The sequence below is a fragment of the Solanum verrucosum genome, unplaced genomic scaffold, assembly GCF_900185275.1.
Source record: "Solanum verrucosum unplaced genomic scaffold, falcon-dt-bn FXZP01000040.1, whole genome shotgun sequence".
Lineage (NCBI taxonomy): Eukaryota > Viridiplantae > Streptophyta > Magnoliopsida > Solanales > Solanaceae > Solanum > Solanum verrucosum.
The window spans coordinates 24,477-36,862 of NW_026020323.1; the positions used below are offsets into that span (position 1 = coordinate 24,477).

The following is a 12,386-nucleotide window of genomic DNA, read 5'->3' on the forward strand; positions in this document are numbered from 1 at the left end:
TTACTTATATGCTAAATAAACAATTTATTAACTCATAAGCAGAAGCGACAAACAACAGTAATGATACCATTTAACTTGGTTTTCAAACTCTGACTAACAATAAATATTAAAAATTTAAATTACAAAAATAAGAAAATAAAAGTAAATCAAATACGAAAAATACCTTTAAAACAACCGATACCATTTTTTTAATCATAAATATTGCATACAAAATACTTAAGAACTCTTTCCCTTGAGTCTTATATTTCACCAAAATATGTCATTTTATTTATATACAAAGTATACAGTTTATTAACTCAATAACGACAAATGATAATAATGACACGATCTAATTCAAATTTCAAAGTTTGACTAACAATTAACTTAATTTACCTTTTTAATAAAATAAAAAGTAAAAGTAAATCAAATACAAAGAATACATTTAACATGACTAATGACAATAGAATAAATTAAATTCCTTAAAATAAAAATAAAAATAAGAGTAAATCAAATACAAAAATATTCTTTAAAACTATCAATAACAATTTTTTTTTTTTTAAGAACCCGTTCCCTTGAGTCTTTACATTTCAGCATAATATATCATTTTATTTTTATATACAAGTAAACATTTTATTAACTCAGAAACGACAAACGATAATAATGATAAGATCTAATTCAAATTTCAATCTTTGACTAACAATAAATAAAAACAAATAAATTACAAAAAATAAAAAAATAAAAGTAAATCAAATACGAAAAATACCTTAAAAACCACAAATAACAATAAAATAATATAAAATAATTTTTTTTCTAAATTAATAAAGTACATGAAAAAAAATAACTATAAATATGCATACAAAATATTGAACCCTTTGCTCTTATATTTCACCAAAATTATATCACTCTCTTTTCTCCCTCTCCCTTTCTCTCTGTAGATTCAGTGATACATATATACAGAGAGAGATATAGTTGGGGTATATACTAAAGTAGAGAATATTGGTGGGGTTGCAGTCTTTGGGGTGGTGAAGATGAGCAACAGTGGTATAGTTGGGGGATTAGCTAGGGTTTCAATCCCTTCTGGTATGCGAAAGACGATCCAAAACATCAAAGAGATCACTGGAAATCATGGTGAAGATGAGATATATGCAATGCTCAAGGAATGTTCTATGGATCCCAATGAGACTACTCAGAAGCTTCTTTCACAGGGTTCATTTTTATCTCTCTCCCTTTTTTTTTTTTTTTTAAATGTAGTTCTATGTGTATGTACTTAGCTGTCACTTTACTGAATGAGATGGGTTTGATCTTGATTTTTTTTTGTGATCTGTTTATGGGTTTGATTATTTGATAGAATGAGTTTTTTTGGAGAGACCCTTTTCTTCAATTTTGATTTTTCCCCCTTTTCTCTTTTTTGGTTGGTCTTCTGCATGTGCCTTGTACTCAATTGAATGCCCCTTGGGTTTCTCACCTTTTCTTCTTCTTACCTTTTTTGTTCCTTTTCTTTTGTGGTGTTTTGAATTTGGGGTTGGGGGCAGAATTCAATTTTGGGTTTATTAATGGTGCACTTGTATATGTGTAAAAGGGCTGTCTTTAGTTTGTTATGGTGTTTGAGAAAAAAACCTTCTGATAGATGCAATCACCCTTCCTCCTCTCTGCAAAAAGGAGGGGGTGGGGTGCTATGTTGGTCGAACTCTTCACAACTGGGGGGAGGGGTGACAATCTGCTTTTGGTTCAAGATCAGATTTTGCAGCAAATTATATATGGTTTTGGGTTAAAAATTACATTTTTGCAGCTATGATTTAATGTACAACAGGTTGATGGTTTGGTCCAAATGTGCCATTCACAGTTTTTGATAATGTGCCATTCACATTAGGAACCTAAAGGGTCTTTTGTTCTCTCTCTTTTTTTTTTTTTTTTTGGGTACCCTTTGTGTTTGTGACATAACTAGGTTTCTTTACTAAACTCACGTAAGCTTTGTTTGCAGATACATTCCATGAAGTTAAAAGTAAGCGTGATCGGAGAAAAGAGGTATGCCTAGGAACTGATTTGCTTATCTACAATCGCTTTTTATAATATGAAAAAATGATGAACTTACTAATTTGCCTGTAAACGTCTTATGGGAGTGGCATAGGCATGAGTTGTCTTTTCTCCGTTATTTTGGGTGAGAAATTGTAAAATAATGTAGTCATCTGTTTTAGGTGCCTGAAGAGGTTGTTGTAGTGCATACTCTTGGTCTGTGGCTGAAATACTGGTTGATAAGTGCTCATTGGTGTAGGTTCTAGAGTCTGTGTGGAATGGGCGAGTGATTTATTGCCTGAAACAGAAAACAAATTCTATAGCATATCTATAGACCTGTCGCTATCACGTAGCTATTCAGCATTTGCGAATGCCATCTGGTGTTCAACTGCTGTAATCATAGTTGCACCTTATCTTGCTGTTCTGCTGAAGAAAATTACATAGTAGTACTGATTAATGCTTGGTGTATCAGAAAAAAGTCCTGTCTAATAGCTATGCATTAGCACCTTAGCAGAATTCATTCATCTTTTGGCTCTTAAGGACCTAGTGAATATCAAATGGGTTACTTTGTTGGAGGACTTAGGGATTAATCCGATTTGGTATAAGCATCTTGCTTGGATTGTGTTGTTGATTCTTTTAACGCCTAATAAATGAAGAACTGTTTTGGGTTACTGTAGACCTTTCATCTTCTCTTTCTCATTTTTGGCCTCAGAATTCAATTAAGGAGTCTGCTGAACCAAAGTGGAAAACAGGCATGCAGGGCAGAGGTAACAAAGGGATTCGTGGAAATTTGACTTCTCGTCATGCTTCACATGGTAAACAACATGTTTTTAATCTTCCTGCATTTTGGTAGTCTCTTGTGATATTGCAGAGCCCTGGTTCCTCATTTTGTGTTCTTCTGAATCTTAATTTACAAGCCCAACTTTTCTAACATACTCAAGCTACTTCCTTTTCCATCTATTCTGATGTGCCCTTCTTGCTAAATGACTAAAGGTTCTGATTTCTGAGGTTTAATGTCTAATCTACAGTATGTCATTTTATTTACACATTTCATCTGTTATTTCAAATGCATGTTAACCGATTTTGACCTCTTATTCAGGCATTCCTACCACTATCAGGCTTTAAAAAATTGATTTCACACTTGAGGCCTTTTCATTTTGCTCATAGAAAGAGCCTTTATATCTCTTTTAGATTGATCTTATGTTCCTCTCATTCCTTATCCACTCATACTATCATGTGTATGTTTTATCAGATGTAGGTGGTGGAAAGAACAGTCAAAACAATATTGCCAATCAAATTCTTGACAAGAGTGTCGACCTATCTACTGTGGCTGATGTTGAGGCTAAGAATATTTCAAGGTGGTATTTGATGTTTACAGTTTTTTTTGCTTTATTGGCAATTGTTGCATATGCATGATACCTTGATTGCCAGGGTATTGCCGTGCATAGTTGATTACAAAAAAAAGCCCTCTGACGACTTCGGTTGCCTAAATTATCTGGTCTTATTTTGAAGGACTAATTTTCATTATTGTTTTCAGCTCATCAAGTGCTGCAGTAAATGGGCCTGGCGATCTAGCTTCGGGGAGCAACAGTATCGTACAAAATACTCATGCACCCCCAAGAAGAGGAGTTAAACAATTTGAAGCAAATACAGGCATGCAGACAACTTCTGCTGATTCCACCAAAAACCCAAAATCAGCTACAGGAAACAGGGATGTTCATGGTCAGCGGATGCCAAACACCGACAGTTCTTCAAGAACGCTATCTTCACCATCTCCAACAGGAGCTGATCTCTCAGCTTCAGATCCCGTGCTCTTGCCATCTCAGGATTCACGTCCCGCTGGTGTAGTAGGCACAGTTAGAAGGGAAGTTGGGGCCCAGCATTCTCCGGTTGAACATGTTTCTTCTAAATCTAATGGGAGCAAAAAGACTGCTGGTAAAAGCTTTGAAGACTTAATAATATGAAACTGTTATTATTTGATATAATAGGTGTTAAGATTTGTATAATTATATATTTTACTATCCCCTTTTTGTTTTTTAAGAAGACGGACTTGTTACTGCTCAATGTATGAAGCTTATATATTTCTTTACCCTCACATCCTAGTAGCAGTTTCTACTGCTGGAAGCTCAAATAGCCAAGTAAAGACGCCAAGCAAATTTCAGGGGCCTGGAAAGAATCAACTTCCGGAGTACTCGCAAACTGCTTCTTCAACCCATAGTGGTTCTTCCGCTAGTAGGCCGTCATCTAATTACAACAATCGGTCACACACAGTTGGTCCACAAAAAGGTACAGTAATTTAACGTGATATGTATGTTGTAATATTGTTTGAAGCCCTAACTTCTCAAATGATTTACTAAACTGGTTTTGTTACTATTGCTACATAGTTTGATAATGTAGTTCTTGGATTTTGCCTCATAATCACCTGCATAATGTTCTTCTTCCTTTCCTTTTTGTGCTTGGGTAAGGGAAGATTGAATCATAATTTAATCAACTCTCAGAAAGAGCCTAATCAAGAAAAATGCAGAGAAATCTTTTTCTGTTTCATCTATCCAGAATTTTTTTTCACAATTACAGCCTATATTTTAGCTTCAGAAAAACTATAGATTTTGTGAAATTTGCAGTGATGGAAGTGGTATGGTGTACTTTGATAGAGTAGAATACCGGAAATCGTTTTTTCACAAAGAAAACTACTAGAAATCTTCAAGACTATTTATTCACATGTACCACATCTAGTATCAGATAGAGTTGGTGCCCTTTTTTTGGGGGTGGGGGGAAGCCGTAAAGTAGACTGCCAGAAATAAAAAAAAAGTTTATGGTTAGTTATATAGGTGCCGTAAGTATGTAGTTCAAAACTTGTGACTTGGTTCAAGTGGCTAGGACTTGTGACTTTGGTCACAGGTTCGAGCCGCACGCGATGCGATCTAAGCATGGTATTTAAGTGGAGAAGAGTAGAGGGGCGAGTCTATTTTCCCTGAGTTCCAAAGGCTGCGTCCTAACGGTTGGCCACAGATGGATTTCTCCGTCATGAAAAACTTATGAAGTTCAAAACTTTTGTGTTTATAGTTATATTATGAGTTTTTTTTTGAAAAATAGTTATTTCGAAAAATATTTCGAAGGCAGCAGTTGGTACTGATGCTTTAGAACTTTCCATGCCACTGTCATGTTGCAGAAACAAATGAATTGATCTGCAAAGTCCTAGTAGGGTGGTCTATTGTAGAGATGAGAAATGAATAATATTATTTTTTAATCAAGAGACGAGAATGAAAATAAAGCTATTATTCCAGTTCATGCCATCCCCCGTAAGAAGTTCTTTGATTACGTAATGCAATTTATCAAGAAACAGTAAAACCATTTCCCACAAGAACACTTGCTTGTGGTTAAGATTGCACATTATCAAATCACAAATTTATGACGAAGAACATTGCAGAAGAATGAGTATAGCATTTCTGCTTGAGATGCTTTTGTGAAATTAAAAAAAAGCTTTTGCATGTCGCAACAATGAATAGAGAGTAAAACTTTTGGAACAGTGATGGAGATACAACTTTGATCTTCTCTTCATAAAAGAATATAGAAAGGGATGCTTTTCATGCTACAAGAATTTTTGAATTCTTGTTGATTTGGTCATATGAGCTGAAATTGAGATCAGCATAGCTTAAATGAGTTGAACTAGTGGAAACTTAAGTTTTGTTTGCTTATCTTTGTTAACAATACATCATTATGAGCATCATTATAAAATGTTTGCGCGAAGGTCCCTGGTTCTCGAGCCCATTTCATATTGTACATACTCGGATTTTTTTCTTCTAAAATGCTCATATACGACTTTTAGAATTGTTCAGTGTTCACAAATAAAAAAATAGTCTCATCTGGAACTTAGCTCAAGTTTGAGTTTCCCAAATCAAAATGTTGCATCAGAAATGTTTAAGTGCAACATGTTCACGTTCTCAAAATAGAATATTGGCCGTTGACTCGTTACAAGTCATTTGGTCCTTGCATAAGTGAAGTTTGCTGAATACTGCCTGGTAAAGGTTTGAAAGTATTGATCTTTGTTTAGATACTTGTTTGTTTTTACTTTCGAAATGTTGTATAGTGTCTTGAGTTTTTGTGTTTGGTGTGCTTGCAACTCTGTCACTAGATGACTAGAGTGTTCCCAAAATTTGAACCTTAGTTCTGTAAGTCTCCTTGCTTGTTTGTTTGTTTGAGTTCACTTGTTAGATTGGAAAAGATAAAGAATGCAGTTTAGCAAATAGAGTTTGTCTTCCTCATCTGTCCAGTAATTCACGCTGGAAGCATAACACTGTCTTCTATGTTTTTCTACACCAGGTCCTTGTAAGGAATGGAAGCCAAAGCCTGTAAACAATAATCTAGCTCAGGGGTCTGCTCTTGCTGCTGCTGCTTCTTCATCTGGCGTTTCTACGGTTTCTGTTGAAGTCAATACTATGTCGCAGCCTCCTGCTTCTGTTCCTGAAACAAAAGAAGTCACTGAGGATCCGCAGAAGAAGTTAGAGGAATCACACATTTCAGATGTTGAAAATGTTATTATCCCTAATCACCTACACGTTCCTGAGTCTGAAAAACTTGGGTTCTGTTTTGGAAGCTTTGACTCTGGCTTTAGTTTGGGAACAAGCACAAATATTGCTCCTGAGCATGATGGAAGTCCACCACTTTCTGAATCTTCTGAGAGCATTGAAGAAGCTGCAAGTGCACAACTTCCAAGGTCTCTCTCTCTCTCTGCTGCTCCCCCTATTGATATGACAGAAGTTTTTTTGCAGTAATTTCTATTATATCTATACTTATCAACCAAGAATAAATAACTTATATTGAATCTTTAAGAAGTCTTTTGGTTTCAAATTACAGTTTCAACAGTAGTAATAACGGGTTAACTCAAAACATGCTATCAGTAGATGATTTAGATACACCCTCTGCTCCCTTTGTCCCACTCCTGCTGTCACAGTTCAACTATTCTACTTTGTGTTGTGCCAGGTTTTCCCAAAGTTGGGTCCACCTAGTTGAGAAAAATAGGTATCTTTGGACCCAATTTTCCCATAAAAATAAAATTCTTCAAAAGTTTATTCTTCTCTCCATTTTTTTGATGACTGAGAAATCTGGGGCCAACTCTTAGGACCAACTACAACTTTTGAGACTTAGGATAATTGGCCTTCCCCTCAACCCTTCTCCACTTAAATATCATGCTTAGTTCACATGGCGCAGGGCTCGAACATGTGACCCAAGTCACAAATCTCTCAACCTTTGCCACTTGAACTGAGCTCTTGGGGGATTCTTTTCTCCCTTTTGGACCGATATATATTGTGTATTGATAACTGAGAAATCCCCAAGGGCTGTAGTGCAAGTTGGAAATTTCGTGGATAATGAGTTCGCCCCTCTACCTTTTCCACTTAAATGTAAGAGGCTTTCTCTGTTGTAGGGTTCAAACCCTGCCTTGCGTCTAACCTACACATCATGCCCTGCATCCTCGCCTCCAGATCAAATCCTGGGTGACGACCTACTTGTATATTTCCAACAAAAAACTTCAAGTCTCAACTTAAAACAATGTCTAGTGAAACTAGGACACTTTAACTGGATAAAGGGAGTAACTTAGACTTAACTTGACTACCTGACATTCAGTGCTTGAACTATCAAGTGACACAAGCTTCAGTTTTTTTAGTTTTAGGGCTCAATCTTTAACATTATAATACAACTTCTTAGTCAGGTCTTATCCTTGCACTCAACTTGTTTTCTTATTTTCTGGTGCTATTCTTTAGAAAAGATCTTCGTGGACACAGATATTCAAAGGCTTGTGTGAATTTGTTTTGGTTAGGGGTGTGGTGGTGGGGTGGGATGGGGGCATTCTTGCCGTAGCTTTGAGAAAGATCCCCCATTTTTTCAGTTTTTTGGTGCGCATGAGCATGTTTGCCTCTTAGTTTTTTATTCTGGACTTGCTGAAGTCTTTTATTTCCAAATCAAAATTGGATTCTGATGCATGAATAGATTTGCACGTCCTCCAGTTCTAACATTTCACATCTGACATTTTTATTCTGTATGAATGCATGCAGTAATCAAAATGCATCAGCTGCTGCAGAGGAAACAGATTATCCTGATCAGCCTCCATCTTCACATGGACAGGAGAGTTTGCCTGCAGAAGGAGATGGTGATATCTCATCCTCTGCTCCAGAGTGCAGTGAACCGAAGCAAGAGACTCTGCCAGCGGGCCAACAATATTCAATTGTTCATACATCCCCCAACTATAATTTTGGATTTGCGCCACCAATGTTGAGCAATCAGCTCCCACCCTTTGAAAACTCTGAATCTCAACCTCGAGATGTTTCTCGTCTTCCAAATTTTCTTGTAGGTCTTCATTCTATGATTTTTTAGCTACCTATTTTGTCATTATAATGCTTTCTGAAGCCTCAAGTTGTTATTGGTATAACAAACTTACATATTGGTGCTTTAAACATCACAGCAGTTTGATTGAACACTTTACTCAGTGTGTACTGGTTTTACCTCAATACGTGTCAGGGACCTAGGATATTCACATGTTTGTTCAATTGTGCTTGGTTTCATAGTGATGGCTGTAGGAACTATATAACAACAATTGCTTCTCCGAAAAAGATTTGACATGTTAGAAATTTTGTGTCAATGATAATCAATACATGTTGAAGCATTTGTGTGGTTAAGCTCAGAAAATATACTTATATACTTCAAAAGTTTTACATCTATTCATTTGTTCAGGTTCATCATCCCATTGACCCAAGCTACTATCCCCACTTCTACCGTTCAAATGCTGATAGTGATGGCCGCATTTCACCATTTCATTCAGCAGGTGTTTCTACCCAGTACAATGTTGCAGTTGTGCCTCCACACACTTCTCAATCTCCTCAAGAGGTTAGAATCCAACTCAGCTGAGTTCTGGTTTATATTTTGTCTCTAATTGTTTTCTAATTTTGCGGGGAGAAAGATAAGCAGAAGGGGAAGGGAAGAAAAGTGTGTGCTAAGGGTTAGGGTTCTGGTGTTTGGCTAAAGACCTAGAAAACCCCTCTTGACCCTGTATGCTTGAGTCATAATTAGTGCCTAGTTGATTCTTTAGTTTTATTATGCTGGCACAGAAGGCAATTCTCTACAATCTGAAATGCAGCAATGGATAGGCAGCGTACTGAAATTCAGAAAAGATTAATATATTTCTAGATTATAGTGAAAATTCTCTAACCTCTTGTAGACATAATTCCAGATGATAAACATGAATCATATTCAACCAAATGTTTTCTGAATAACCATGGAAGAGCTATTAAAGCAGATTCTATGCTGTTTAAATTATGAGGGCACCAAATTTCCTTTTGCTAGAACATGCTTTCCTGATTAATATTGTAGGAGTTCTCAATAAGCCGCTGAGTAAAGAGTAAATATATTTATTACTTCTCTATATGCACTAAAATCATTGGTTTGGATGCCCTTCTGTTCTTTTTAATAGATCAGTCTTGATTTAACTTCTTATGGTGATGTTCAAGTAGTTTCATGGGAAGTCTCCTTAATAAAGAATGCACAGAGAACAATTAGTTTAGGGATATCTCACTTTACTGTGATGCTTTGATGTGCTGGCTTCAGTTGACCCACTCCTAGGAGTGTGCTTGTATTTATTTATTTGATTGTTCTGCAGGGTGGGAATAGTCCTGCTTTATCTGCAGCAGCTCCAACACCACTTGTGACTCAAGCTGCTGGGCTTATGCAGAGTTCTATAGCTGTACCTCAGCAACCTATCCCCGTATTTCGACAGGCTACAGGGATGCATCTTCCCCATTATCCTCCGAATTACATTCCATACGGTCACTACTTTTCACCACTTTATGTTCCACCAGGAGCCATCCATCAATTATTAAGCAATGGTGCATTTTCCCAGCAGCCTCAGGCTGGCGGTATATATCCACCTCCACCATCAGCTGTTCCCAGATACTCACTTTCGCAATATAGACCAGGAGCTAATGTGGGAAATCCAGCTCACATGGGAGTGCCTGGCACTTATGCGCCATATGGATCCTCTCCTGTCAACTATAACCCTAGTTCAGCTACAACGACTGGAAACCCTGCTTCCAATGAGGATCTTTCTGCATCTCAGTTCCAGGAGAGTAATGTCTATTTGAGTGGACAACAGGTTAGCCCTATTATCTGCTCTTAGCAATGTTTGTGATTCTTTATGCTCCATTGAAATATTTCCTGAGAATGTGTGCACCATTATTGCTGAAAATAGTGAAAACTGTGGTATTTAGAGCTTGAAATGCTTTGAGCGGTAGTGGTTAGGCTGGTAAGAATTAAAGCCAAAAACTGATTAGTCTAATCTAATTGGAGTACATTATATCAGTTGGGCCTCTAGGGAAGTTGAGAACCCCATCAGGAATATCTGGACTATGGTCCCAGCTTGCATATTTTGGTGTATTTGGTGTGAAAGGAATAGGAGATGTTTTGATGGGGGTATCAACTCAAATATGTTCACTCAAAACTAGTTGTTTGGTTAGCCTATTTAGCTGGCTAACTTTTCTCCAGTAAATAGTATTGACTCGTTCATGGATTTTATCAGTTCCTTACTGCTTTAGCCTTTAAGTTTTTTTTTTTTTTTTTGTAATCTGGACTGACATTTCCTCTTTTGCTGCAACTATTGCATCCAGTGGAAGCTCTTTCTAATGAAATCCTACTTCATCAAAAGAAATTGGAGTACATTAATTTGTCAAATTGAGTTTGATCTTAGTTTTGTCTATTACTGTAATACATCCATTAATACTATATGTACTTTATGTGTTACCAGTTGTCCATTTCCTAGCAAAGTGTATGCTAATAGAGGCTTTGGCTTATCCCATGTCTGCATTCTAGTTGAGGGAAGAATATTTCTGAAACAGAGATAACAATTAGAATTTCTGAATGTGATTTGTTGTTGCCTCCAGAATAAGTTGGCATACTGGTTTGCTTAGACTTCAACTTATCTTCCCTACTCTGATTAAATATCTTGTACCATTGCCTCAATGCCCTATTCCCCTGTGAAATAGCATTGTCAAGGAGGTCCCTGAGCTAATTGTTTTCGTTCCACCACTTCATAAATATTTATCATATGTGTGAATGTTTGAAGAATGTGATTGATTGTAGATGCGACATCTCTTTTTTGCAGAGTGAAAGCTCAGGTGTGTGGATTAATGCGCACAATAGAGATTTATCTAGCTTGCAAGCAAGTTCCTTTTATAATCTTCCTCAGGGTCAAGTGGCTCTAACACCCACTCAACCAGGTCATGGAGCTTTTGCTGGTGTTTATCACCCAGCTCAACCAGTTACAGCAGCAACTGTTCATCCACTTCTGCAGCAGTCTCAAACAATAGCTGGTCCAGTTGATATGGTTGGACCAACCGGCAATGTCTATCAACGGCCTCAGCATGCACAGATGAACTGGCCAAGTAGTTATTGAGGAGCTATTCTTTTGTTCGCAAAGCATAAAACAAGAAATGAATATTGTCATTGGAGTTTTTAGAGTTGCAACATGTTTTGGTGTGGAGGAATGGTTCCATCAAATGTTGGAAAGAAGTGTGCAGGCTGACTGTAAATTAAGAAGGGTGTGTCAAAGAAGAGAACTTCACCAAAGGTCTCTTTCTTTGCTTGGACTGAGGATTTAAATGGTGAATCCTCCTGTAACTGATAGTGGCAGATTTTAGTTGAGGCAGGTATATGCCGATTGGTTTTGTTTACAACTTTATAGCCTTCTATAGTTTTGAACATTTTGGTAGAATAACCATCAGAGGTTAAACTTTTTTCTTCCCTATATATTTCTTCCATTTGATAGGATTTTAGGACTCTCGAAAGCAATGAGGTTTCTCGGTTTTTTTTTCATACATCCTGCTTTCATTCGTATCTTTGTACCTGTAAATTGATTTTGAGGAACTGTTGTAATTGGTGCAAAGAAAAATGCGGCATTATTCGCAGTAAATTGTGTGGTGAATTTATACTGCTTGAGTTTGTTGGTGATCTCGCGTGCAATTCACTGTTAGTCTTGGCACTCTGGGAATGCACTTGATATTGCAGTGCCAAATTTGCCAGAAAGGGACTGCAGAAGCCAGAAAATATGAATTGTCTTCCTCTTCGCAGTGTTTTCTATAATGAAATGTTTGTTTGTCATGTATATATCCTGCCATAAATTGGTGAGATGATGAATGCCTGGATTTGTTTAAGAAATGCTTGAATTTGAAGAGAAACAATGTGTAAGTTACTACTGGTACTTCACATTGAATCTGTACCCGTGGCGGAATGCATCGACAACCTCTTAAACTTGTCAATAATCTTTATTTAGACATTTATTTATGTCTTATTCTGAGCATTTGAACACATGATTAAATGTTTTTGCTAGTATTCTCAACCGTCTTATATGGATA

At 36.8% G+C, this 12,386-nt stretch overlaps 1 protein-coding gene across 3 annotated transcripts; it reads left to right on the plus strand.

Annotated features, from left to right (window-relative positions):
* The first annotated feature begins 866 nt into the window (after positions 1 to 866).
* LOC125835607 (GBF-interacting protein 1-like) lies at positions 867 to 11,913 on the plus strand. Of its 3 annotated transcripts, none has more exons than XM_049514722.1 (11): positions 867 to 1,185; positions 1,961 to 2,004; positions 2,705 to 2,807; positions 3,245 to 3,350; positions 3,530 to 3,927; positions 4,096 to 4,278; positions 6,313 to 6,706; positions 8,043 to 8,334; positions 8,719 to 8,871; positions 9,641 to 10,132; positions 11,138 to 11,913. In XM_049514722.1, exons 1-11 carry the CDS (start codon positions 1,008 to 1,010, stop codon positions 11,426 to 11,428), a joined length of 2,634 nt encoding a protein of 877 aa, XP_049370679.1. In that variant the 5' UTR covers positions 867 to 1,007; the 3' UTR covers positions 11,429 to 11,913. The 3 variants fall into 3 exon arrangements, with proteins under 3 accessions (XP_049370679.1, XP_049370680.1, XP_049370681.1); XM_049514723.1 differs by having other exon boundaries at positions 4,099 to 4,278; XM_049514724.1 differs by having other exon boundaries at positions 4,102 to 4,278.
* Positions 11,914 to 12,386: the final 473 nt, after the last annotated feature.